Source organism: Equus przewalskii, chromosome 14 (genome assembly GCF_037783145.1).
Source record: "Equus przewalskii isolate Varuska chromosome 14, EquPr2, whole genome shotgun sequence".
NCBI classification, from domain to species: domain Eukaryota; kingdom Metazoa; phylum Chordata; class Mammalia; order Perissodactyla; family Equidae; genus Equus; species Equus przewalskii.
In genome coordinates this window covers 18,180,243-18,206,650 of record NC_091844.1, presented here as the reverse complement: position 1 = coordinate 18,206,650, position 26,408 = coordinate 18,180,243, and the positions used below count along the sequence as shown (strand labels likewise).

Below are 26,408 nucleotides of genomic sequence, written 5' to 3'. Positions count from 1 at the left end.
TGAGAGACATGGGAAGTTCTTACACCCCCTGGGCATCAAAGGCTTCTCTGTAAAGTGGGAGTGGTGATTTCTACCTTCTTGGGCCGTTCAAAGATGAATAGAGGCACTGTATTCAAAATGCCCAGCCCTGCCTGGCCTCAGTAGATCACAGTAAACAGCAAGAGGGGCCTGGGCCCGGTAGTCATGGAGAACACAGGCACCCACTCTCCAGATGGGGAAACTGAGGCTCAGAGAGCTGAAGGCACTTGCCCACTGCTGGTAAGTGCCTAGGATTCAGACCAGCTGTTTCCACCCTACCTCGACCTCCCAGAACCAGAACCAGCTGCTAGACTCTTATTTTGTGGCAGCAGCCCAGGCCAGGGTGCCTCCGAGCTGGGCTGCTGGGGGCTGAGGGGTTGCATCCTGGGGTGTGGGCGCCAAGAGGATCTGGAATTGGCCAGGGTTGCTGAGGAGCACCCCTCCTGGGGTGGGGGGGAGTTACTGCCCAAAAGATGTCCTTGGTGGCCCATATATGGCCACCTTTGGTGGTGGGAGCTGGAAGAGCCCTGTGGCCATGTGCCTCCTTGGGCGGCAGACCGACAAGCTTCTGACTCCAACTAAGTCTTAGCTGAGCGACTTGGAGCCCAGCATGTCATCTCTCTGTTTCCTCATGTGCAGATGGTCTAATAATCTTTATTTTGGGGAAGGTTTTAAACGGGATAAAACTGCCTGTAAGTAGCTACCACAGAGCCAGATATACAACCAGACCTTGACAGATGGTTTCTTGTTAGATCTAGACTTTGACAGAAGTGATGGGACAAAGTAACAAGTATGGGACAAAACTGGCCCAGTACCTGGCATGAGAGCCCCTAGGTTGGCCTTGCCCTCATCGGTTGCTCTGTAGTCCTGAAATGACCCTGCATCCCCATGTGCAGGTCCCTCCCAAGGTTCCTGCTCCCTGCTGGCAGCGAAGTCCAGCTGCCCAAGGACCAAGGGCTCAAAGAGCTGGGTACCTCCGAGTGTGGCCTCTGGGTCTGTGTCATGTCCAGGGCCTTCACCAGGCAGGCACTCCCTCCCCGGCGTGCAGAGGAGGCAGAGATGCCGGGCTGGCCCCGAGACCTCTTCCCTGCCCCCGGACTCCCGGGAACCATTCTGTCCCACAGACTTGTTTATTTGTCCAGGCTGATAAAGCAGGATTCTCTGGACTCTGGTTAGGAACAGGCAAAGTGCATTGTTCTGTGGCTTTTCTTGGATGTGTTTGGAGCTGTGGCCAGGCTGGGAGTGGGAGGTGGGAAAGGGGAATGCACAGGAATTGGCCTCCTCTCTGTCCTGTTCCTGCCCTTCCCTGGGTTCCCCAGCCTGGTGAGGGGGGACTCCTTCACTGCTGGAGGATTTTAAAAGGTGATGGCAAACCTTGCGTCTGGCATGGGCTGCCTTCTCGGGACCCGAGGGGATGGGGGATGGGCAGGCACTGTGTGCTGGCTCCAGGTCTCTCGCTTCTCACCCACTCTGGAGCCCCTCTACAGAGACCTTCTGCGACGCTGACTGTAAACATTTTGCTGACTTGTGTCAGGCCTTCCTCTGTGCAATACATATGTCATCTCCTGTAATCTCTTCCCACTGTGAGGTCAGTCCTGTTAGCAATATGGCAAGGAAACCGAGGCTCAGAAGGTTCTGTCCCTTGCCCTGGTCTTACAGCTAGGAGGAGCTGGAGGCAGGAGGTGAACCAGGTGACCAGAACGTGCTTGAGCTCCACGCCAAATAGCTGAATCTTCATCCACAGAGAGAGGAGAGGTTTGGAACCCAGTTCCAAACATTCTGGGGTCACCTGGCGAATACTGAGGGGAACTCATTCATTTGTCCATTCACTCCCTCATTCGACAAGCCCTTCTGGAGGCCTGTTACAGGTGGGACCTGTGCTGGGCGCTGCATACGGGGGCCTGCCCCCGCAAGGCTCACAGGTGACTGACCGTTAGATGAGCCACAATAATTGGGGGTTAAGGACAGGTGGGGTGCTATTAGAGCACTATGAGGGGCAGGTGCACCCCCCAGCCAGCTGCCTGGTTTAGGGTGGGGTCCTGTGGGGTCAGAGAAAGCTCCTGGACAAAGTGAGGTTTAGAGTGAGATCAAAGTGGATGATGCACTGAGGGTCCCCATCTGAGGGGGCTGTCTCGTTCACGCTTTGTCTCCAGGGCCTAGAGTAGAGTTTCTCAACCTCAGCACTACTGACATCTTGGGCTGGGGCATTCTTTGTGGCAGGCATTGTAGGATCCTGTGCATCGATTGTAGGATGTTTGGCAGCATCCCTGGCTTCTACCTGCCAGAGGCCAGTAGCACCTCCTCACCTCTGCTCCCCGGTACTGACAATCGAGAATGTCTGCAGACATTGCCAGCTGTCCCCTGAGGGACAAAATCATCCTGGGCTGAGAAGGGCTGCCTAGAACAGTGCCTGGCATGGGGGGGGGTGCTCCCTAAATACTTGTTAAGTGGACGCACCGTGGGGGTCCCGCTGTGTGGGATGAGGGTTAATCCATACCAGATATTGGTGGTAGGATCCTGGAGAGCCTCAGGAGGAAACCAGAGCCTTGGCTGCTGGGTGAGTGCAGTTCGGCCATCCAGGTGGGTGACGCGCCATCGCAGCAGTCGGCTCTATCAGTTAGCACCTGTCTGCTGGTCTTGGTGGTGAGGTCTCCACGTTACAACACAGGACTCGGCTGCAATCTTCTGAGCTTTTTGCTCACACAGCACAGACATTGGTGGACAGTGTTACAAAATCAAAGCCTCCATCTCTTCACCCTGTACCAATCCCTGTGCACTTAGCAAGTATCTAGTTGGTGCTGGGTCACTGACAAGCATGTCAAGTTTGGTCGGGGCTGTATGTATTTATTATGCACTGGTTGTATACCCAGCAGCACCCCAGGTCCAGAGGGCATAGAGCAAAAGAGAAGGATGGCCGTGTGTGTGCCCTCCCAGCTGAGCACAGGCACTTTCCTCCTGGTATGTTCCCAGAGTCCCAGGTGCCTAATTCTGTCGTGACTTTATAACGTCACTCTTGAATGTGAGCTCTCTGAAGGCAAATCAAGTTCTTACTCATTGTCAGACTCCCAAGTGCCCAGCAAAACAAGTGTCCCTGTGTGAGTGAGTGGCTGGAATGCCAGCGCTAAAAAGACTGTGTTACCTCAGAGAGACTCCTTCCTGGGGAGCGTGGGGCACAGAGCTCTGTCACAGGCGGAGCTCACCATGCTTCATTCAGACTGACTAATGGGTGTGAGCTGAGCCTCAGTTTCTTCCCCTGCAAAGTGGGAATGTGGATGCCTCCCGGAGTTTGTGAGTGGATGAGCTGAGATGTGTGTGTGTAAACAGTGGGAGCTTTGAGCAGAGAATAGGGGCTGGCCCCATGGCGAGGTGGTTAAGTTTGCAGTTTCTGCTTTGGTGGCCCCCGGTTTGCCGGTTCAGATCCTGGGTGCAGACCTACGCATGGCTTATGAAGCCATGCTGTGGTGGGTGTCCCACAGATAAAGTAGAGAAAGATGGGCACAGATGTTAGCCCAGGGCCAATCTTCCTCAGCAAAAAAAAAAAAAAAAAAAGAGGAGGATTGGTGGCAGATATTAGCTCAGGGCTAATCTTCTTCAAAAAGAAAAAGAACAGACAATAAAATCCAAGCCACCTCCGATGCCTAGCAGTCCCCTCTCAGAGGTTGTGGACGTCATTGTGAGTGGCCCCACACCTGCCTGGTCAGGTGCCCCACGAGGCCATACTCGGCACAGAGACCCATGCAGCCCCTTCTGACGCCTTCTCACTCCCCAGGTGCCGTGTTACTCCTATGGGCAGAAGCTGTCCAAACTGGCTATCCTGAGGATCGCCTGTAACTACATCCTGTCCCTGGCGCGGCTGGCTGACCTCGATTACAGCGCCGACCACAGCAACCTCAGCTTCTCCGAGTGTGTGCAGCGCTGCACCCGCACCCTGCAGGCCGAGGGACGCGCCAAGAAGCGCAAGGTATGCGCCAGCCACTCAGGCAGCAGCCTCTGGGGGGGAGACAGGGAGGTGGGAGCGGAAACTTGGGGCACCCCACATGCACCCAGTCTTCCAAAGGGGCCAGCGACATCAGCCTCTTGAGGGTTTGCTCGAGGTTGCCCCCAGAGCTTCAGAGCTCCTCACATCCCTGGGATTAAGGGGGTGACTCTACTGCTGGGTACCTTGGACAGTCACCCAAGGGCCCTGGGCCTGGGTCTGCTGGTCACTTAAGTGAGGAGGAGGGCAGTTTCTCTCTGAAGCTCTTTCTGGCCTTGTGTGCTCTGGTGCTGAATTGCCAGTGTGGCCCCTGATAGCTGTCATATCAGGGTGAGACCTCCTGAGCAGGCTGACAGCCCAGGAGAGCCCGTGGGCATGTGTTGGGAATGTGATTTGGCCTATGGGTTCCCTGAGGCTTACATTAGGGCACGTGATAGTCATTCATTCATGCATTCATTCATTCATTCATTCTGGAGAGATTTGCTGAGCCCCAACCATGTGCTGAACACACTGGGCAGGGACATAAAGATGACAGACATAGGTTTCCAGTCCCCACTTAGCTCACAGTATGGTCAGTAGATAAGGGTGGGACAGTATGGTGAGGAGATCCCGGAGGTCTGTGCTAAGGACAGCAGAAGGTCAGAGGAGGGACAGGTTACCTCTCCTGCCCAAGGGTGTTTGACAGGACTTCTTAGTGTAAGTGATCTTTGAGGTGGGACCAGCAAGGCAACCAAGAGGTTATTAGGCAGATGAAGCTGGGAACAGCATCTGAGGCAGAAGGAAGAGCTTGTACAAAGCCTGATGTGTTTGGAGAAATATGTGCAGGAGGAAAGGTGTTGGGCACAGCTATGTTCCTGGATGGCGTATGCTTCCAGCATTTCCAGGTGGGCATCAGTGCCAGGCAATGCAGAGCAAGGCTTGTGGCAACCCTCTGGATCTCTGTACCATGAGGCTGGAGGGAGAGAGATGGAGGGTGGGACCCAGTCTAAATCCATGAGGAGGGTGGAGGCAGTCAGAAACACCCAGCTCCCCTGGGCATCCAGGGATGGGGAGGGTGGGGGAGCTGAGTGACTGGCATCCTCCATCCGTTCCTTCCTTCTGCCTCCTTCCTTCTTCCTGGCCTGCCCCTCCCCCTTATCCCTGACATTCCTCCCCCAGCCCCTGTTTCCAGCAGGCCCCTCTCTGGGTTCTCCAGGTTTCCCAGAGGCCCCTGGGCCCCAAGCCAGGGAGGCCCTCCATGGACTGTCCTGCCTACACCAGGGAGGGCCACGGCACGTCCTCACCACCAGCCACTGTCTCCGCTGCGGTAATTGCATGTTGCATTCCTGGGAGTGATTTAATGTGGACCAATTAGATGAAATCCTCATCAAGTGGGTGAGAGAGGAAGCACCACTGGCTGCTCGCAGGGCGGCTTTCCTCTGGAAAGTGACACGGGTAAATTAAGGGCGTGATTGATGGCTCCATGCAGCGCTCTGTGACAAAGGAGGTTTGTAAACTCTCGGTGAACTTCCCCTGGCATTCGGGCGCTCCGGAGGTGTAGATGGGCAGAGTGGGCAGGAGCCGTTTTCTCCATCTCCGCCCCTCATTCCCCCCTCTCCCTGAGTCCTCCCCTCACCCACCAAGGCAGGAGAGCTGAGGCCCCCTCCCTTCCCTGTTCTCTGGTTGGAACACGGTGCCCTGGGCTGGGAAGGAGGCTTGAAGCCTGGGAAGTGAGGAAAGAAGGGAGAGTGGGGTGAAGATGCCCAGCAGAGATGAGCTTTTTGCCTCCCCTGAAATCGCCTCAAATCTAAGGCACCTAGGAGGCCGCCTGGTCCAACCTCCCCAGTGTCCAGATTGGGAGACTGAGGTGGCTGGTTGTGGTTAAGAGGATCAAACAGCCCTGAGTCCAAGTGCAGGCTCACCACCTGCCAGCTGTCATCTTGGACCCATTTCTGACCCTTGTCGAGCTTCAGTTTCTCCTTGATAAATGGGGATGGCGGAAACATCATCAGTGATTTCTAAGCTCCTTTCTAGACTGACTTTCCAAGCAGAGGTCTTGCCTCACCTCAGAAGGGCCTTGCATGCCCATCACCCTCCCGCCGGGCGAGCTATCTTGGGGCCGCCATCCCCCCAGCGCTGTGCCTGGCCGTCACCATTGCCAAGAGAACAGGGTCCTGTTGCTGCTGGGACATCTGAGGCCTTCACCAGGCTCTGCACCTGCCCTGGCAGGTTGGGGGTTCACAGACCCACCCCACACCTGCTGCTTGTGCCTTCCTGCATCTCTGTCACCATGCAGATAGGTGTGTTTCAAGGTGTCCTCAGGGTTGGTCTCCAGTGACCTTCCCAGGGGCCCCGAGTGTCTGGTGTTAGGCTCCCATTTTGTTAACCGGAACCAAAGGGCCTGGTGTCCCTGGATATTCCCTCCTTCATTTGTTCATTCATTCATGCCGTGTTTGTTGAGCACTTGTGGTGAGTTCCACACTGGGCAATCCTGTGCTGAGCATATGGGCACTGTCATGGGTGTTTGTGGTGGGTTGGTCTTGACCCTCCGTAGTCCCTGTAGACAGATCCTGTGGATTTGGGGCTCAGATCAAGCCCCTTCTCCTTCCCCTGCAGCCTCCCACCCTGAGGGTTTGGGGATGGGAATGAGCCAGGCTTACATTCTAATGAGGGAGAGAGGGAAGAAAGGAAAGAACTAGAAAACGTGTGCCGATGTAAGTGATTGGCTCAAAGGAAGTGGCTGATGAATGGCGGCTGTGATGATGATGACCATTGCCAATGTGATTGATGGCGATTTGGGCTGTCCTGCTAGAGCATGGCTCCCTCCTAGTTCTCGTGTCCCTGAGAAGCTGGGCAACCCTCCTTCAGGATGCTTCCTTGAGAGACTGTGAGATCCCCAGCAGCTCTGATGAGCTGCCCTGTCCCTCCAGACCTGTGTTATGAATGGGATTTAAAGTGAACTCAGCTCACGCCCCATGCCCCAGGTGCATCCTTTTGCCCATCTCAGCTCTTCCCTGCTTGGGGTGGGGACCCGCATCCCTGGAACGGTGAGTCGTCCATCTCTGGGCCTTACAGGACGTGACTTTGGACTCAGAGCCCTGTTTGGACGCCCCCGTCACGCAGAGAGGCCCACGTCGGAGGCCGCTCAGCAGAGAGACAGGCGGGCGGAGTGAAGGGCTCTGGAGAGCTCAGTTCTGACTCTGGCTGCAGCCAGAGATAATGCACGTTAAGCACCTGGCTCTGGGCCACGTTTCCACAGCTCCTGTTTTTAAAGCAGCAACTCCTGGGAGCTTCTGAGGAGGTGGGGAGGAAGAGGATGAGGAAAAGGAGGAAGAGGAAGAAGCGGCAGAACCGTTCTTCCACACCTGGACTCGGCTGGTCTTGCCAGACCTGCAGAATAGGAAAGGACCGATCTCCCCACAGTCTGGGGCACCTCCTTCCAGCGATTTTAAGTCATTGAGTAATAATAACAACAACAACAACAGCTACTAACATCGATGGCATAGTTTAAACCCTGGTGATAAATGGCCAGTAAGTTCCCACCGTCAGGGTGCTCACAGGCCCCAGGCTTGGGGTGGGGAGAGTTAAGACGAATCATGATGCACTGAGTTAAGGGCTGTACCAGGTCCTGGGCAGCGATTAGGGACCCTGGGGCGTGAGACTGTAGGCGCTGTGCCAGCTGGGGAAGGCTGGCTCTGCATGGCCGGGAGGTGGCTCCTCACCCTGTGGGTGGTCCGGAGCCAGAGGAGGCACTGATGCTGGTGCAGCTCCATCAGACCCGTGTCTTTCCTCTTCTCCCTGCTGCTTTGTGGACAGGAGAGGCTTTTCTTGGTGATGGCAGGTCCAAGGGTGGCGTGACTTCTCTTTGCAAAAACATCTTGGGTGCAGGCTTCTGTAGCTTCAGTGCTGGGGACAAGCTGAAGGGGCACATTGGTTTGGGTCGGGGAGGTATGTCAGTGGGAGCTCAGGATGTTCTGAGGGGCCCCTGACTGTCTGGGTGCCCGGGGCTCTGACAGGACCCAGTGGCACCTGCTCTTTCTGTGGACTGTTCCAAAGCTCTGGAGCATGTGAGGCAGTCTTGAGAGCTCCTGCTCTGGCTGGATCCAGCACCCGTGTGCAGGGCCTCCTGTGCCCTCAGAGTGCTTACCGAGGGGCACTGTCCTGGTTCTGTGGCCACCTGCCCTGTCTGTAGTCACCCCCTCTGGGACCTCTGGCTCCACTGCTGGAAGATGAGTTGTTGCCAGAAGTGATTCCTAAGGCCCTTTCCAGGCGGACTTTCCGAGCTGAGGTCTCACCTCATCTCAGCCCCTTTTCTGTCTAAATGACTGAAGGTCGCTCTCACTTCCCCTCTGCCCATCATGGGCATTTCACACAGATTTAGAGTCGCTCACAGAAACTGTTGGGACCCCAGTGCGAAGCACCCTGAGAATGCTGATAATACCCCACGTTCTTAGAGCCTGGGTTACATGCCAGACAACCTTGCAAGGTGGGTACCGGTGTCATCCCGCTGCACGCATAATGAAACCGAGGCTCAGAGGCCAGGGGAACTTGCCCAAGGTCACTTAGGCAGTAACAAGGTGTGCTGGGCTCCGGCCACCTCCCCGTCGTGGCTCCCATGTGGAAGTAGATGGGCAGAGGGGGTTCCATTCCAAACCCTCCGGGCCAGGTTACCGAGTTAAATACCATTTGCTTTCAAAGCCCACGGAGTCCATCTATGCTGGGGAAAAAAGGAGGGTGGGTGGGAAACCACCATCAAATTCCCGTCTAGTCATAAAAGTGGATGCAATTTATTTTCTCTGGCATTCCAATTACATAGACGTTTGTCGCCAGCTGTTGGTTCTAACACGGAGTGTTCTCTCAGCTGCCGTTTCTCCTCTCCCACTTGACACTGTTAGTCCACACGTCTGGCGGGGCCTGGGCTGGAGGGATCAGTGGCTGGGGAGTCCCACAGGTGAGCTCAGAGCTGGCTTTCCCCGGCACGCTGACCGCGGTGCTCTGATGTTCCCTGGGTGGTCCCGAGGCGGGTAGAGGCTGGGGCGCTCCTGCCCTCTCTCCTTTCACACTCTCTCCACCCCCTCCTCCTCTGCTCTCTTTTTCGAATTGCTCCCCTTCTGATGCGCACTCACAGCTCTCACCCTTCTCCCAGCACGCTGTGTGTGAATGAAGACTTGGGGTCTCAGGCGTAACGAGATGCTAAGAAAGTCACGTGGGAAAGAGATGCAGGAAGCTCTAACTGACCACCCTTGGGAATGCAGAGACCCTTCAGAGAACCCCGCTTTGAGCCAGGGTGCCTCTCTGCAGAGGCTCGGTGGCCCTCGATCCAGGATGCTGGAGAAAGGTGTCTGTGTGGGAGGGGGTTAAGTCTAGAGAACTCCACAGTTCTTTTCAGTTCCCTATGGTGCTGTCATTTAACTTTAACGCACGCGAAAGTGCAACAGAGAGCCTCTCTGCGAGACTGTGAGGTAGGTAGAGGGGAGAGCTTTGGGGCTGAGACCTGGGTTTGAGTTGTGGCACTGGCACTTCCTAGCTGTGTAAGCTTGGGCACGTTACCTACCCTCTCTGATCCCTGATTCTGTCATCAGTAAGGTGAGAGCCCACATACCTTCCTTGCCGCCTTGCTGGAAGGACTAAACAGGATCCCGGATGAGAAAGGGCTGGCATTTTCTTCATGAGAACCAGAAAGGAGATCTCATGACGATAGCTACAGGGTAACAGCTTCATGGGGAGCCCCAGAAAGGAACATCCCAGAAGAGGGCAGATCCTGGGGGGATGAATGACTGGCCAGCTGAAAGGCAGATGAGGAGGAATAGTTCTGAGCTGGGGACACCTGTCTCTCCAGCACTCAAGGGCAAACCCCTGGTCCTGTGCCTTTACCAGGAGGCAAGCATGCAGCCAACCCAGAAATCCCTGCGCTTTTAAAATTCATAGATTCATACCCCAGATCATGCAGAGTGTTGGCTGTACACAGTAATAATGCTGATAAACAGACTATCACCAACAATCACACTCACTGTGTTGTGAGTGCCCATGGCTGCCAGGTACCTCACACACATTGTCTCTACCCCTTATACACTGCCCCAACCAGTGAAGACCTCTTCCCCCATTGCACCGAGGGGAAACTGAGGCCAAGACAAGGGTAGTAACATGCCCAAGGCCAGGTGGCTGGGAAGTGGTGGAGCTCTTTCGAGCCTATGGCTCTTTGGTTCCAAGCTCCGAGCTCTTCAGTCCAAGGCCCACTGGCCCTGAAGTTCGCCCCCTGCCTGGCAGGGTGGCCTGCGCCCGGGAGATCTCAGCGGGTGCCCGGTGCAGCGCTTTGCCAGGAGCAGCAGCTCTTATGTAAGCGACAGGGCTGCCACACGTGGAGGCTCCATTTAGCTGTGGGGAGCCAATAGCCCGCTGGGGGTGGCGCGGGGTGGGGTGGGCTGGGGGGTGTCACCGGCCCGAGCGCCCCCAGCGCTGCACTGCCAGCGGGGCCTGACACCGGGTTAAGTCGCCTGGCGGCTTCTGGCTGCAGCTGGGAGCATGCCTGGTTCCCATTCGGGCGCTGTGGTTTTGATTAGCTGTTCTGCAAGGCGGGCCTGGTGGTGAGTCCATGGGAGCTCCGCTGGAACAGAGGGTCCCCCGCCCGGCCGCCGCGGCCCCCCCTCCTGGCAGCCCCAGACTCCAGATGTTCGGAGCGCTCGCTGGGAAGGCCTGCTGGCGCCACGGAGGGCAGAGGGCAGGGAAAGCACGCGAGCTGGAAGCCCAAGCACTCAGTCACCGCAGGCCTTGGCAGCCCGCCCAGCCCTCTGCTGGCACATTCCCCAGCTCTCCCCTGGCCATCTGTTCCCAAAAAACCCTTTCAGAGCCTCATCATCACTCAGGATACAACAGCGTGAGCAGCTGGTTTGGAGGCGGCAGGGAAAACCGTGCAAAAGGTCCTTTGTGAGAGAGGAAACTCGCTTATGAATAACAGGGCTGATGCCGTAAAAGTTGGCGGCTGGAATTCGTGTTTCTCAGGCGCCGCTGTTTTCTCTTGACTTTTTATCTCTGGTTTTTATTTTGTTTCCCCTCGTTTTCTTTTAATGTTGTTTCTTCCTCTTCTAACACCCGTTGTGACTTTTCTTCCTCCTCTAAGGTGCCCAAAGGCCACCTAATTAGCTCTCCTGGATGCTGCCGAAGTTTTTTTTTTTTTTGCTTCTCAAAGCTGTTCAAGTTGGGGATGGTTGGAAGTGGCTGTTTTTATAAAACCTCAGCTGGAGGCGGAAGGTCCCTGGGAGGATGCAGTGTGGACAGGGTCCGGCCCATTGGTGTTCAGGTCTTGGACGGGCAGCAGAAAGTCATAAACCAGAGCATAAAGGTGCGAACAGTGTCCACACAGAGGGAGGGCCGGGAGCCGGAGATAACCGGAGACCCCCATCAGCCCGTCAGAGCCTGTGGGAGAACAGGGGCATTAATATCACCCCCGTGCCTGGGCGCCTCAGCTGATTGCGGTATGACACGAAGCCTTTTTTAAGAACTGGCTGCTTCCCCCGCCAGAAGCTTCTGGGAGATGTCTGCCTGGAATCTGGGCGCCTCCTGGGAGCAGTCCCCGGGTGGCCTGTCCGGGGCCCATGGGGTGCTGGGGCAGGGCTGGGAGCTGGGAGGCTAGCTCTGGCGGGGAGAGAAGGGGGCAAGGCCTGGCCGCCTTCCTCACAACCCCTGGGACCCCCGAAGAGGAGCTGAGAGTCAGGCCTGGGGCTGCCAAGTGGAGGTGGGGAGAGGGACGCCTCCTGAGTGTCAGATGGTGGTGATGTTATGGGGGGCACAGGTCAGGGGCAGGGAACTGGGGGTTTCTCCTTTCCTTTCTCGATTCCCTGCACCTCTTTACCACAGCCTGCCTCCCACTGTCCTGTGAGAGCCAGAAGCTCCAGCAGCCCCTCACCCAGGCAGTGGGAAAAGCCTGTCGTCCACACCACGGCGCGTGGCCAGCTTTTTACAAGCCGAGGATTCTGGGCTTTGGAGGGTGTTTGTGTGTTTCATCTGCACTTTACTCAGGCCCCATATTCGTTCCTCTTGCCTTCCTCCCTCCTCTCTCCTCTCCTCCCAGTTTCAGTTGGAGAGACAGCAGCTCCCACAGGACCAAATATTTATGTTTATCGCAATTTCTGGGTAATAAATCTCACCGTCTGGAGGGCTCAGCGTGGGCCGAGACCCACCCTCCCGCTGTGGCCTCTGTGGGCAGGTGTCTGGGGCTGGACTCTGCGTAGCCTCAGCTCTGGCCTCGGGGCTGTGTCGCCGGGTGGCCTTGCTCAAGTGTCTTATCTGGAAGATGCCCAGCCTGCCTCCCGGATCTCTCCAGGGATCAGTGACACAAAGGATGTGACATTGTTTTGTAAACTCTGCCCTCCCTCCCGTGTCTCCTATGTGAGAGGTTGGTCTTCATGGGGCCAAAGGTGAGGAGGATACGGGGGGAGGAGGAGTGGCCACTCGGCCCAGGTCCCTAGTGACAGTGTGGAGTCGGCCCAGTGACCTGAAATTGCTCTTCAGGACGAGGCTTCCAGAGGACAGGGCTGCCCTCCCACTGGTGTGACCAGACCTGCCATGTCTGCTGCCCAGCCTTGAGCCCCTGTACCCAGCACAGTGGAAGGTCTGGAACAAGGGCACTAGCAGGCCCTGGTTCCCCATCGGGCCCTGAGCATGTCGTCCCCTTTCTCCCTGCCCCAGTGGACCAGAAAGCTGGTTCGCGGGGAAATTATAATTACTGCCTTCCTCAAGCTCCTAGTGTAAATGTTTCTAGAGGGCGAAGTAGGGAGTTGTTCCCCCCTTCACGGCACTCCTGCTCTCTGCCCGGAATTCATGGCCACCTGGGGCCTGGCTCGGCTGCCCAGCTGCTCCCCAGCTCAGTCCGTCTGCACCTGAGCCCCTCCCAGCACCTCTGCCGGGAGCCAGGTCTGACCACCTCCCTCCCCTGCTCAGCACCCCTTCAGGGGCTCCCCTCAGGCCAAGGGTAGAGGCCAGACTCCCTTATATGGCACCTGACCCTGCCCCCCTCCCAGTGACCTGGCTCCAGCCGGTCACTGCCTGTGTCCCAGTTTACACTCCAGCAACACGGAACTCCTCGCCCAAAGGGGCTATTTTTGGCCTCTGTGCTCATGCCGTCCCTTCTGCCTGCAGTGCCCTTCTCCCCTGTCTGGCTGGCTAACTCCTGCTCATTCTGGAAAGCTCAACTCCTCCTGGAGGCCCTCCCTGACCCCTACCCCAGCCTCCTCCTCAGGGCCCCACTGCACGGTCCCCTCACTGCCCTCACCACAGGGCTGTGATGGTCTCCTGAAGGAGAGCATCCTATGATATACTGTGATGTAATGATATAAAATATTGTGTGATACTCTACTGTGTGCTATATTGGGGCTCATTTTATGTCATTACGTTATATTTTCAGGTGATATGTGACATATATTATGTGATATTAGAACCCCTATACCACATTATGTTACGTTACATCGTGTCTGTTGAGTGCTGCCTCTCCAGCTAGACTGTGAGCCCTTTCATCTTTGTGACCCAGCTCCTGGCACATAGTAGGCCCCCAAATAATAACACACCGTTCCTTCAGCTAAAACCCTTGCAGCTGGGGAGGAATGTTCCTGTACTGAAGGCAAAGACTTGGAAGGGTGAACTAGGGGCTTCAGGACACAGCTAGGGAAATGCCCCTGGGTTCCCCTAGGCTCCTGTGTGGGGAGCTTGCACTGTTGTTCTCTCGAGTCAGTGGAAAGCTCTGCATTTCAGATCACAGAAACCCCTCAAGTAGCAGTTTAAACAAAGAGGGGCTCCTGTTTCTCATAGGAAAGCTGAAGGGAGGCAGCTGCTCCCTGGGTTCCAGGCTTCTTTTGGTCTTCACCTCATGGCTACATAGTGGCTGCCACAGCACCAAGCCCTTTATCCTCACATGACATCCAAAGACAGAGTGGGGGCCTCATGGCAAAGAGCATGTCTCCTCACCAGTTCGGTCAGTCCTGCCCAGGCATCCCCCACCTGCCCTGAAAGAAGGATTTCTCCCTCTGAAACTGAGAAAGACATCAGGGTCCCTCAGCTGGGGGGAGCAGCAGGGCAAACAGCCACCTGGCTCATCCTTGGAGGATCGGCCCTGATGGTGACAGGGTGATTTTCTTCCCAGTGGGGCTAACCAATGTCATAACCTTAACCACAATGCCAGAACCCCACTTCCACGAGCTTGCCCGCTCCTCACCTCAGCTCTACAAAGTGGGTGCCAATAGCCCTATTTTACGTTGATGGCCCTGAGATCCAGAGAGCCTAGATGACCAGGTCAGGCCACCCGGCGACCTTGTACCTCTGCGTAGTGTTTTCCGAGTTGCAGAGCCCTCTTGTGCCCGTTTTTCTCCTGAATCCTACAGCAGCCTCCAGGGGCCCGACCTCCTGAGGTCCACATTGTTAACCTTGGGAGCTAGATGGGAGGCTGGGGCCCGGAGAAGGGCATCACCCAGGGCGCACAGCTGGGCCAGGCAGGCGGGGCCGAGGCAGGCTGGTCCAACCCCAGGAAACAAGTGCTTCTGCATCAGACCATCGCTGTCCTCTGCTCTCCCCAAGGTGAAGGGAGAGCCGCAGGGGGTGTCTGGCTGCGCAGGACCCGGCACTGGGAGACGTGGGTCTGAGTCCCAGCCCAGCTGCTCTTGAGCTCTGTAACCTCAGACACTTGCCTTCTCCAGGCTTTGCTTTCCTTATAAAACGTGGATAAAAATATCCGTGGTGAGGAGGTGACAAGGGATGATGGCTGTGGAAGGGCTTTCTGGACTGGAAGCACTGCACAGTCAGAGGGCATTCCTGGAGGACGTTGCTGGTCCATCAGAAAGGTGGGCAGAGGGACCCCGAGTGTCCCCTCCCCATCCAGTGACTTAGGGAATGGATACCAGACTGGGCTGCCCACCAAGGACTTGATTCCATTGCCAGGCAGAGTCCACCGGGTCTGTCCTTTGCTGTCTGCCTTGTGTGTGAGCACATACATGCACCGGTTTGGAGTGTTTACGATACGCCAGGCATTATTCTAGGTGCTGGGTCACTTTGGAGAACAAAACAAACGCCCCGCCCTTTGGAACAGAGCTTAATGACACAAAGGCTGTGCGCAGAAGCTCCTAGGAGGGCCCCGTGGGGACGTCTTTGGAGTCCCCCTGTCTTAGTCTGCACACAGTTCTTACACGCCTGACTCCCTGGTCTCTCAGATCAGAGCAGCTGAACAGAGACGACCTACAGAAGCGTGAGGCCAGCTCCCGGAGCAGGTGCAGGGACGGCCCCCGGAATCACAGCCCGTGGCCTGACGGTGTGGGAAGAAACGGAGAACAAAAGGGGCAGCGCCAGAGGCTCAGAGGAGCCAGGAGGCTGGAGGCCATTTAGTGTCGGGGTGAAGGGCCCCAGAGCCTCAAGGACCTGGGGCATCTTCTGTGCCCAGTGCCCAGACGGATGTACCTGGGCTCGACCTTGAGTTGTCAAGAGGAAGCTGAAGGACACGCAGTAACGTCTGACCGAGAATGCAGGGAAGTGCATCAATCACCGGGGAAGAACGTGCCCAGGCTGTTTTGGCACAGAAAACAGGAGGCTTCCTTTCTCTAGAGAAATTCGCTTCTGCAGAGCGGCTTGTGCTCCTGGGGTCAGCGTGGGGAGGGTGGGGTCCTTGTCGGTCTTGCTCCCTGTGGGATCTCCAGTGCTTCAGTGGAGTCTGGCAGGGTCTACACGATCGGTAAATATTTGCTGAATGAATGGAAGCATGAGGAATTGAGGGGTTTTCAGTTGTCTTCCACCATATCTAATGGGTGGCTCCTCTGTGCCCAGGACTAAGTGGGGCCCTAGCAATCTAAATTGGAGACACAGTTCCTGCCTGAAGTTGCTGATGGGCAAATGGGGAGCGGGGGAGACCCACACACATGTGTGCTCTGACATGTGGCTGCCTAATGCTGAGTGCTTGTCCTTGCAGCCATTGTGTTCTTTAATCCTCTCTACAACTTCATGCAGTACATTGCTATTATTACCTTTTTATGGGTGAAAACTGAAGCACAGAGAGGTTAAGTAACTTGCTCAACGTCACACAGCTGGTAAAATGGAGAAGTCAGGATTCAGACAGAGGCCAGCTAATGCTGTAACTTACGCATTTAACCACCATGCTGTATTGCCTGTCAGCGGGTATGCATTTGCACATGCATGTGTGCGTGTGGGAGTATATGTGTGTGCACTATGTGCGTGTGTATGTAGGCGAAAGAATTGTTTTTCTTCCCGGTCTTGGCCTCTCCCTGTGCAGCTGGAAGCTACTTCTGTGGTGTCACTGATGGACAGGGTGGCAGTGAGTAAAGAGCCCCAATCAAAGATGTCCCACCCCTGCCTGGATCCCATAGTGGCCCCAGAGTCTAGCTATGAGGGGCTTAGGGATGAAGGGAGGGGCACAGGGAGGTGTTTTTCTCAACTTAAAACTGTATTTGCACACTGCTTTTGTGGAAATTGTTTGATTATTTGGACTGTCCAGGGCCCTCATCGCCTCTCCCAGCCAGCCATTATTGCCCCCCCAGTCCTGAAATATCCACAGCTAGACTCTTCTGGGGTGTCCTGGAGACACACGATGGTCTTTGCATAGGCTTGCCAGCCAGCACTTTGGCATGAATTGGCTTGTCTTGTTGGTGCCCCATCGCCCCTGCTGTCACTTTGTGGTCAGGGCTAGGGAGGGGAGGCACTGCGAGATGCAGAAGAGTGATGGGGAGCGGTCCCCAGCCGGGGAGGAGGCAGGCCTGATGGGGATCCGTTGACACTGTGGTTGGGAGTGTGTGTGTGTGTTTAGTGTGGGGAGGTGTTTGTGTGAGGGTCATGAGTCAGGGCCCGCTGGGAAGCTGTGGGGGAGCGGGGCCTTCCTCACCTGGCTGGGCCACCTGTCTACCCAGCTGTCTGCTCCCCTGCAGCCTGCCTGCCTCCTCTGGCTGTGGGGCAAGGTCATGGGCTCCTTAAGCTTCTGGGGCCTGGAAGAGCAGCGTGTCGCCAAGTGGAATTGGCTGGACAACTTCACAGGATGGGAAGCAGATGGGAAGATGCAGCAGCTGGGCCTCAGGCCTCACCGGGGCCAGCTCGACCCTCACGGTGCCCTGTACTGTGGGTGGGGTGGGGTGGGGGCCAAAAAAGACAGAAAGGCTGATGGATGTGGAGAGATAAACAGAGGCGAGGCCAAGAGAGAGTTGGCACAGAGACACACAGGCAGAGTGTGGAGAGGGAAACAGAGCCTGGCAGCCAGAGAGAATGGCCTACAGCCCAAGAAGGCGTCAGCATGGCGGGGCCCTCGGGTCTCCCTGGCCGTCCCCTGCAGGCCCATGGGCTCCTCGTGAGCTCTGGCTCTGGGAGTGCCAGGCCTCCCACGGCCGGCCACCTTCCCTTAGGTTCCAGGGGATAAAGACTGAGATTTTCTTAGAACCAAGGAAGGTGGCAGCTGGGTGGGTGGCTTGGGGACTTGCCAGTCCCTTTGCCAGTGAAGAAGCTGACCTCTCTCAGGGTCAAGGGGTCTGTCTGCTCTGCGCATCCTAGCAGGATGACCTCGGGTGAGTGAGGAAGCTGCTCCGGCCTCCATTTCCTCGTCTGCAGAATGGAAGCAGAGATGGCTCCTCCCAGGGGTGGCGTAAGACAGCACAGGCAGAGGAGCATAGTGTGGTGCCTGGCGCGAGGCCACCCTCAATAAATGGTAGCTCTGAGCACCAGTTCACTCACTTCTGTCCCCAGGCAGAAGGACGACGTGGTGCCTTCCCTCGGGAGCTCGTGGTGGAGGTGTGTGGGGTGAGTGAGGGGATGATGGCAGTCGCACGGACAATACCCCGTGGCGCACGGGGATGGAGGAGGAGTGGGTATGACGAGCTTCCGGAGTTCAGGGGAGAAACACCCTTTCTCCAGCCTGCAGTGGAGGTGGGGGCTAGGGGGTTAAGAGGCTGGACTTGAGCTGGCCCTTGTCCTGGAGTGGGGGGACGGCAGGGACACAGCCAACAGAACACTGCCCTCCCAGAGCTTAGGTTCCAGTGGACGAGAGTAACTCCAAGCAAGGCTTCAGGACAGGGGGGTCCGTGAGAGCGCTCACTCTCTGCTTGCCTGGGATGCCTGGGACCTGGCTCCTGTCTAGCATCTTAGCACAGGAGGGGGCCCCAGGTGACCTGCTCTCATCCTCGGCATTGTCTGCTGTGGTGATTGTTTCTTTCTGGTAGGAAAGTTCTTCTGTATGTCATTGACTGGCTCTGAGGTTTGAACTTATCCACTGGCCTCCGTTAATGAGGGGTTTAGACTGCCGGACCGCTCATGGCCCCGTCCCTGGGACCTGGGGGCTGCGGGGCAGGGCGACCTCTTAGCAGCACGCAGCTGTCTGCAGGCTGGAGCTGGGAGCGCCTGCAGCCTGTCACTCTCTGCTGAGCGGTCTTGAGGAACAGAGCAGAGAATGGGCGGGGGCCACAGCATTTTCCAGCAACGGTGGTTCCTGGCTTTCCCTGGGGAGAACTGTAAGCTGCCCCAGGGCAGCGACTCTAACCCCAGAGCCTGCCACAGACCTGGCACCCGGGAGGACAGCCATAAATCTTCGTTGAGTAAATGAACTTTTCTCCCAAATCGTGGTACCCAGGCGGATTCTCCTGACTCACAAGGGGCTCTGGCCGTAACTTTGCATCTCTTCGATGCCTGCGACCTCAGAGGGCCCTCCCAGCCCTGACACAGTGTGATCCCTGATTCACGCCATTGTCCCGCCCTTGGCAAATAGCAGCCAACTCCAACTGCTCATAAATTTCCTGCCTGTCACCCATGGCGCCCAGGCCAGGCGGGCGGAGGTGCTGGGGGTGGGCTGGTCCGTACCTGCTTCCAGTTCCCTGGGAAGTTTGGGGGCCAGAAGCCCAGGCCTGTGCTTGTGCCCAGAATAACCACGGCAGAGCCTGGCCCTTGGAGAAGATGTGAGAACAGGTCTCCCAAATGCCTAGATGTATGGCTAGAGTGTTAGAGAAAACACAAACACCAGCTTGCAGTGCAATTTGCACAACGTGACTCCTCTTTCATATAGTACTTTGTGGGTGTGCCTAAGCCTGGGGAAAGGATATGGAGCAATAGCCACCAAATGTACCCGTGGTTTTCCCTTGTGGGGAGATGGAGGTAATTTAAATTTTTTTTCTTCTGTTCCCTCTTCTGTATTCTCTAATTTTTCTGTAGTTAACATGAAGTACCTATGCAATTAAGAAAATTATTGAGGTTTTTATTGAGATTATAGTCCGTCCATTTAAAGTGTACCATTCAATGGTTTTTAGTATTTTCACAGATATGTGCAACTATGACCACAGTCAATTTTAAAACATTTTCATCAGCCCCAAAAGAAACCCTTTAGCAATCACCTCCTACCCCTCAGATATCCCCTTCCGCCAGCATTAGGGAACCTCTCATCTATAGATTTCTCTGTTCTGGATATTTCAGGTGAATGGAATCATATGAAATGTGGTCTTTTGGGTCTGGCTGTTTTCACTTAGCATAGCATTTTCAGGGTTCATCCGTGTTCCGGCATGTAGCAGTACTTCTTGCCTTTTTATGGCTGAATGCTGTTCCGTTGTATGGATCTACCACACTTTAGTTATCCACTTATCAGATGATAGACTTGACTTATATAATTTTAAAAATCGTGTATATTTTTTAAAGAGAATCTGTTGAAAGCAAATTGCTCAAGATGACAATTGGCTCAAAGTGACTATTTCTGGTTACTTGTTTGAGACATTTCAGCCTGTGATGCCATTTTATGTTTTCAAACACCAGTCGGGGAAACTGAGGACCCAGCTCTTTGCGGGAGCGGGAACCAGCGCCTTCTAGCGCTTCCGCTGTGCGCCAGGCCCTACCAGGGGCGCAGCTCTGTTGTCTCATTGATTCTTTGCAGCTGACCTAGAAGGTGGGTACTATCACTATGCTCATTTTAAAGGGGAGGAAACTGAGGCTCAGAAAGGTTAACCAGCCAGCCCAGAGCGCCACGGCCTGCTAACTTTGAGGCCACGATGATCCTCAGTGTTCAGCATTCAGACCTGAACAGGAACCCCCTTTCGACCCCACACAGCAGTGTGCTTAAAAGTGAAAGGTAAAATCATGCCAAATCGTGTGGATCTTGAAAAATACTTCTCCCGTGTCCTCCCTACTGGTCTTTCATGTTTTCATGTTAAAGTAACTTTTGAAATTTGACTGTTCTTTTTAGGACAAACCAGTAAAAAACAAAAACAAAAACAACTGTCAGGATTTCAATCCCTTTGCACATCTTTTTTTTTGCAGGTAGAAGCCTGTATCCAAATTGCTTAAATATAGAAAAATGTATAATTTGAAGATAGTGAAAAATGATTAGATAGGTCATGTGGACGTCAGAGACTGAAAATGAATTTAAAAAGTAAAATAACTTAGCAGGCAGATATCATCATTTTTTAAATGCCCCCAAAGTGTTAAAATTACCCTGCAGCACACAGAAGTGATGGAGAGAGGAGACCAGTGCACTTAAAGCCAGAGACGGGCCTCGTAAGCAGAGGAGGATAATTAGGAATAAAATAACTGGAAGTGAACGAGAGCAGAAAAGATCCAGACTTGTTCCAGGGTTCACAACAATTACCAAAAAGTCCCCTAATGCGGAGGCACGTTGACAGAAGTGCTCAGTGGTCCATTTGAAATAGGAAACGGATCCCATGGTAGATGGAAGCTACAGAAAAGAAAATGGAAATATTTATTCACTCGCTCAACAAGTCCTTATGGAGATGCTCCCATGTGCCGGGCTCTGTTCTGGGCACTGGGGCTACAGCAGGGACCAAAGCAGACCACGTCCCTGTCCTCGTGGGGCTGAGCTTCTGACCACAAACAAGGGAACCGATAAAAAGGTGATTTCTGAACGTGATCAGCTCAACCACTTTGCCACACTGACCAAGTCCCCTCGATCAGACTCAGCGCGTCGGATGACAGGGAAGGGACGGGAGAGGCCTTCTTGTCCAGTTGTTTTCAAAGTTTATGTTAGCAGCGGGACAGTGTTAAAGGGCATCTTCTGTGGTGAGGGGCTGGGACACGGGGGGCTTCTTAGGACAGTGAACCAAGAGCCTCACCCAGGTGTACCCAGAGCCTTGGCCCACAGCGGAAACGCCACCCACAAAAGGCTGGGGGGTGGGGCTGTTGCGAGAGGGCCTCTTGACTGGGCTTCTCACAGGGAGCGATGCAGGATATTGCCAGTTTACATGACAAGGATGACAAGGGGTTTGTGGTGTGGTTGTCACAGGGGAGGTACTTGCCAGCCTCCTCCCCTGTATTTGCAGTTATGCACATGCGCGCGCACACACACACACACACACACACACACACACACCGCACGCACACAGTGCCTTCTGAAGTGGTAGCATCGACAGGTTTGTCTCCTGTCCCTCAGCCACGGCTAATATTGGTCCAGGGAAAGAAATCTGACTGAAGCTGGACCAATTGGCTACCTCCGCTGGGCGCGTGGGGTTGGGATGCTGAGACCCGGCTGCTGGTAGGCAGGCAGGAAAGCAGCAGAGACCTGAAAGTGGCCGAGTGCTGTTTTTGGGGGGCGCATCTGGAGGGCAGGGCCGCAGATTGCCCCTACTGAGGTTTTCAGGACCTTTGCTGCCTTTCCTGACACTTTCCCCGGCCTCTGTGAAATGCTCTTTTGTAGCCTTAAATGAGCTTCCCTTTACTGGAAGCTGGAGTGAGTTTCTATTCCTCAGAATGCAGTCGCAATCACATGATCAAATGAGTTGGGAAAACACTGGGTAAATAAAGCCACACGAATTTCTTTCCTGCAGGACTTTTCAGAGCCTTTGATATGCTAATATACATAGTGACTTTCTAAGATGGGGCCAAAGTCTGTGGTGTTTCCCAGACTCACTGGATATACCTCACCTGGCTAGTATTCGGCAGAATACCCTTTGGAGAGTGCTAATCCCCTTGCTGTGCAAGTAAAGGAATTAAAGCACAGAGAGGGAGAATGAGTTCCCCAAGGTCACACAGCTGCTTAATCACAGAGAAGGTCTTGGCACCTAAGGCCTCCCAGTGTTCTTCCCACCACGCTCAATGGACATAAGGCTTCCTTGGACGGTGTTGTATGTGCTAGGATTCCTAGGTCGAGGTGGGTGGTGGGAATGCAGATCTTGTGTAGACACCAGGGAAAACGTGGGTTCAAGAGTGAAAGGTCAGGCCTTGGTGAGAGAAACCTCGTCTCCTTTCTCGTGGGTGGCAGCCATGTTCAGCAGAGTCTGAGAGCTAATAGAAGGTTGGGGGCTAGGCTGGCTGCCTTTACGGGGTAGCCAGTGGGACGGCTCCAGCCGACCCAGCCTTCCACGCCTTCCCCCAGACCACAGGCAGACTGCACAAGGACTCCAGGCCCACTCCTCCGCAGGGCCCGCCCAGGCAGCCAGCGCCGGGATGACGTGGGCTGTAAATCACCCCATGGACCACAGACCCAGTGCCATCCCCACGGGCTTCCTTTCCGCTTCTTAATCCTCCTCCTCAGACTTGGTAACAAAAAGCAGATTCCTGCTGGGGCCAGCCACGCACTGCACCGTGGGCTCGGAGAATGTGCGCCCGGACTCACCACATCAAGATGCTCCCTCCTCCCACTTTTCGTTTCTCCCTTCTTAGCCTCTATTAGCTGGAGGATGCTCCCTTCTCCTGGCCCGGCTCCCTCGCCCTCCTTGGACCCCACCTCCAGCCTTGCCCCAGCCTCTCACCTTGGCTGCCTGCCCAGCTGCCGCCCCAAGGCCTAGAAGCTCACCAGGGCCTGTGGTTAGCGGGCCCTCCAGCCTCGTGGTTTGGCTCCGTCCCAGCTCCCTGAGCCTCCATTTCAGCAGGAGCAGCCTCTGTGTGGTAGAAGCAACATTGCCGGTCTGGATTCAAATCCTGGTGCTGCCAACTTGTGGCGCTTCCTTCTCTGGGCAGGGGATCGCTCACCTCTGAGACAGGGCTGTGAGAAAGCTGCCTGGCATGTGGAGATGCCTGACAGATGTTTTGCCTCAAAAATAAGTACTTAGCTGTTTGTTCAGGTTGTTGTAAGAAGAGAAAGAGAAGTATGCAGAGCTGCATTTTTAGGAGAGTGCTGTGCGGGGTTAAGGGATCGCTGTTATTCTTTTGCGTGTTTCTGGGTAGACTGGGAACCTTCTCAGAGCCTCCCCACCAGCCCTGACCTCCCCCTAAAGCTAAAGTCCCAGCAGCCCCCATGACCGCTCCCCTCTCCTGTCCCTTCCCGGTAGCAAGTCACCCGCTCCGGTCAGTTTCTCTCTCGAGCAACACCAAGTTCAGCTGCCAGAGGACGATCTGAAGGTCAGGACTGTGAGGAGCGTAAAGATGGTCTAACCTAGTGGTTTTCACACTGTGCTCCTTGGCACCCTGGGTTCTCAGAGGTGCCCCAGGCTCCGTGCTGGAGGGGATGCAATAGGACTCGGGGTCTCCCCCACCATGTCCCCCCTGCCCCGCTGCTCCACATAGACCAGAACTATGTTTATCTGTTTTTTTTTAATTGAGGTTATGGTAGTTTACAGCATTGTGAAATTTCAGTTGCACGTTATTATTTGTCAGTCATCTTATAGGGACGCCCCTTCACCTTTGTGCCCACCCCGACCCCCTTCCCCCAGTAACCACTAATCTGTTCTCTTTGTCTGTGTGTTTGTTTATCTTCCACATGTGAGTGGAATCATACAGAGTTTATGTTTCTCTGTCTGGCTTATTTCACTTAACATAATACCCTCCAGGTCCATCCATGTGGTTGTGAATGGGACAATTTTGTCTTTTTTATGGCTGAGTAGTATTCCATTGTATATATATACCACATCTTCTTTATCCATTCATCAATCTATGGGCACTTGGATTGCTTCCAAGTCTTGGCTATTGTAAATAATGCTGCTGTAATGAACATAGGGGTGCATGGGTCTCTTTGAATTGCTAATTTCAAGTTCTTTAGATAGATACCCAGTAGTGCAATAGTGGGGTCATATGGTATTTCTATTTTTAATTTTTTGAGAAACCTCCATATTGTTTTCTATAGTGGCTGCACCAGTCTGCATTCCCACCAGCAGTGTATGAGGGTTCCTTTTTCTCCACAACCTCTCCAACATTTGTAATTTTTTGTCTTGGTTATTTTAGCCATTCTAACAGGTATAAGGTGATATGTTAGTGTAGTTTTGATTTGCATTTCCCTGATAATTAGTGATGATGAGCATCTTTTCATGTGCCTGTTGGCCATCTGTATATCTTCTTTGGAGGAGTGTCTGTTTATATCCCCTGCCCAGTTTTTGATCGGGTTGTTTGATTTTTTGTTGTTGAGTTGTGTGAGTTCTTTATATATTATGGAGATTAACCCTTTGTTGGATATATGATTTGCAAATGTTTTTTCCCAGTTGGTGGGTTGTCTTTTCATTTCAATCCTGTTTTTCCTTGCCGTGTAGAAGCTCTTTAGTCTGATAAAATCCCACTTGTTTATTCTTTCTATTGTTTCCCTTGTCCGCGAAGACATGGTGTCCAAAAAGATCCTATGTTTATCTGTTTTCTGTTTTAGGATTCCACAGGTCAGACTTCATTTCTACTGCTCAAAGGAAAGTTTTAAAATTATTAACCCACTCCAGCTGTGTCATTTTACAGATGAGGACATGGAGGACAGGAAGTTAAATGACTTGTCTCAGGTCACCCAGCTGGCGGGTGGATGGGCTGCAACTAGAGTTGGTCTCCTGACTCCTGGTGTAGTACTCTTGTCTAAACAGTGTAGGGGAAAGGGAGCTGTGGTTGGCTGTTCCCGTAGAGCGCAGGACTAACTCTGACATCCCTCAGAGGGGTGACAGGGGATTGTGGTATCAGCACTGGCTGTCCCTGAGTGCCCCTCCCCCCACCCCCTGTGGTCCAGCCCATCCCCCAAACCAACAAAATCAGCAGTAGCTCTGAAATGCAGAGGGGAGAGGAACCAGATGATGTGAGCTCAGGAGGCAGTCAGTCTTGGGTCCAAATGCTGGCTCTGCCACTTACTGAACCCCTCAAGATGCTGTTCCCTGCCTGGGCCATGCAAGTCCCTCCCAGGGCAGCTGCGAGCATTACATGAGAGGAGGTGCTGGGGATGCAAGCACTTGTACAGTTCGGGCCTTCCAGAAACAGGAGCTAGGATGAGGAGGGGCTGATTCTGATGGTTGATTATTTCTTTCAGGAGTGACTGGCCCTGGGCTAGACCAAGGACACTGCTGTGGGCCCTCTTTCCAGTCAAGCCTGAGGAGGTGAGCTCACCAGTCCAGCCTCACCTTCCTCTCCAAGATGCCATGAGACGCTCAGACCGCCGCCTCTCAGGGTCGAACAGGAGCACGCCCGCCTCCCTCTCACCCTCTGCCCTCCCCCGGCCTCTCTGCGGTGACCTCGCACTTTGCCCTCTACCTGGTGGGGAGGGGAGAGCTCAGCCTTCCCCCCGCCCGGGGCCTGAGGCCCACCGTCTGGCTGCAGAGATTCATTGCCAAAGATTCGACAGACACTGAACAAAATGTGGTGAGAAAACCCCACAGTGAAAAGCCACACGGTTGCTCTGTGACTTTTGCTTCTCCTGTTGCCCGAGTCCCATCTCAAGCCAAAGACGAGTCAGCGGTTCCACTAGGGACTCATGGAAGGGATGGACACTTGGCGACCATTGGAAGCGCTTGACCCTCTGACCCGAAACTCTCTTTCTACACTGGGCCCTGAGCCCGCTGGGTGCAAGATAAGCCTTCTGGAGGCTGTGAGGGGCAGGGTGGGGGTGCCTGGAGGGAGTGGATCTGAGATCCCAGCCCATTCTGTCCCTCCCACTGGCTGCCCAGGCCTCTGACCCTGATTCTCAGTGTCCCCTGGGCCCAGGCTCCTTCTTGGGCCCTGAGCATCATGGGAAGGGAGTAAGGAGGGAAAGAAGCAATATTGACCACCTGTACCCCACCCCCAGGACTTGCCCCAGGGTGACCTGCCTAAGGGTCTTTGCTCGCTTAGCCAGCCCAACCAGCCACTCCTTGCCGGGGGCCTGCCCTCCTGGCTGGGCAAACGAGATGGTGCCCGGCCTGGGGACCAGTGGTCTGTTACAGGTTGTGCATGGGGACAGAGGTGGGGAAGGGACCAGGGGAATGGGCCAGTCTGTGGGGAAGGGGGACATGTTCAAAGCCAAGGCCTGCTCCTTCCTTGTGCTCAAAAGGCCAAAGCTGTTCACATCTGTGCTCAACCATCTGCTTCAAATTGAAGTAAAAGCCCCAACGTGTAAAGAAATCACTTGCCTGTGTTGAGTGGACTCTGTGGGTGACCAGGACTTGGGCCGGTCACTGAGGGGGTTGTGGGGGAGGGGAGAGGTTGGGCTCTGCCTGGAGGCTGAGAGCCCTCCAAGAAGTGGGCTGTGGGAGTGCGTGTGTCTGTGTGGGGTGGGTGAGGGGGCCCCACCATGGCCTCAGGCTGGACTAGTGACCAGGAGGCCTGT

General features: G+C 54.8%; 1 protein-coding gene across 5 annotated transcripts in view; it reads left to right on the top strand.

Annotated features, from left to right (window-relative positions):
• ATOH8 (atonal bHLH transcription factor 8) overlaps positions 1–26,206 on the top strand; it is a 32,065-nt gene extending 5,859 nt beyond the window's left edge. Inside the window, exons 2-4 of one of the 5 annotated variants that reach the window (XR_011526410.1) lie at positions 3,788–3,979; positions 5,190–5,480; positions 25,137–26,206. Coding sequence is in view for 3 of the 5 variants with exons in the window: in XM_070573704.1 (XP_070429805.1) it covers positions 3,788–3,979; positions 5,153–5,300; positions 25,137–25,207 (411 nt within the window). In the remaining 2 variants the exon portion in view is untranslated. Of the gene's footprint in view, positions 1–3,787; positions 3,980–5,152; positions 5,481–25,136 lie in introns of all 5 variants that reach the window. The other 4 variants (XR_011526409.1, XM_070573706.1, XM_070573704.1 and 1 more) reach the window with 4 other exon arrangements.
• The last annotated feature ends 202 nt before the right edge of the window (positions 26,207–26,408 follow it).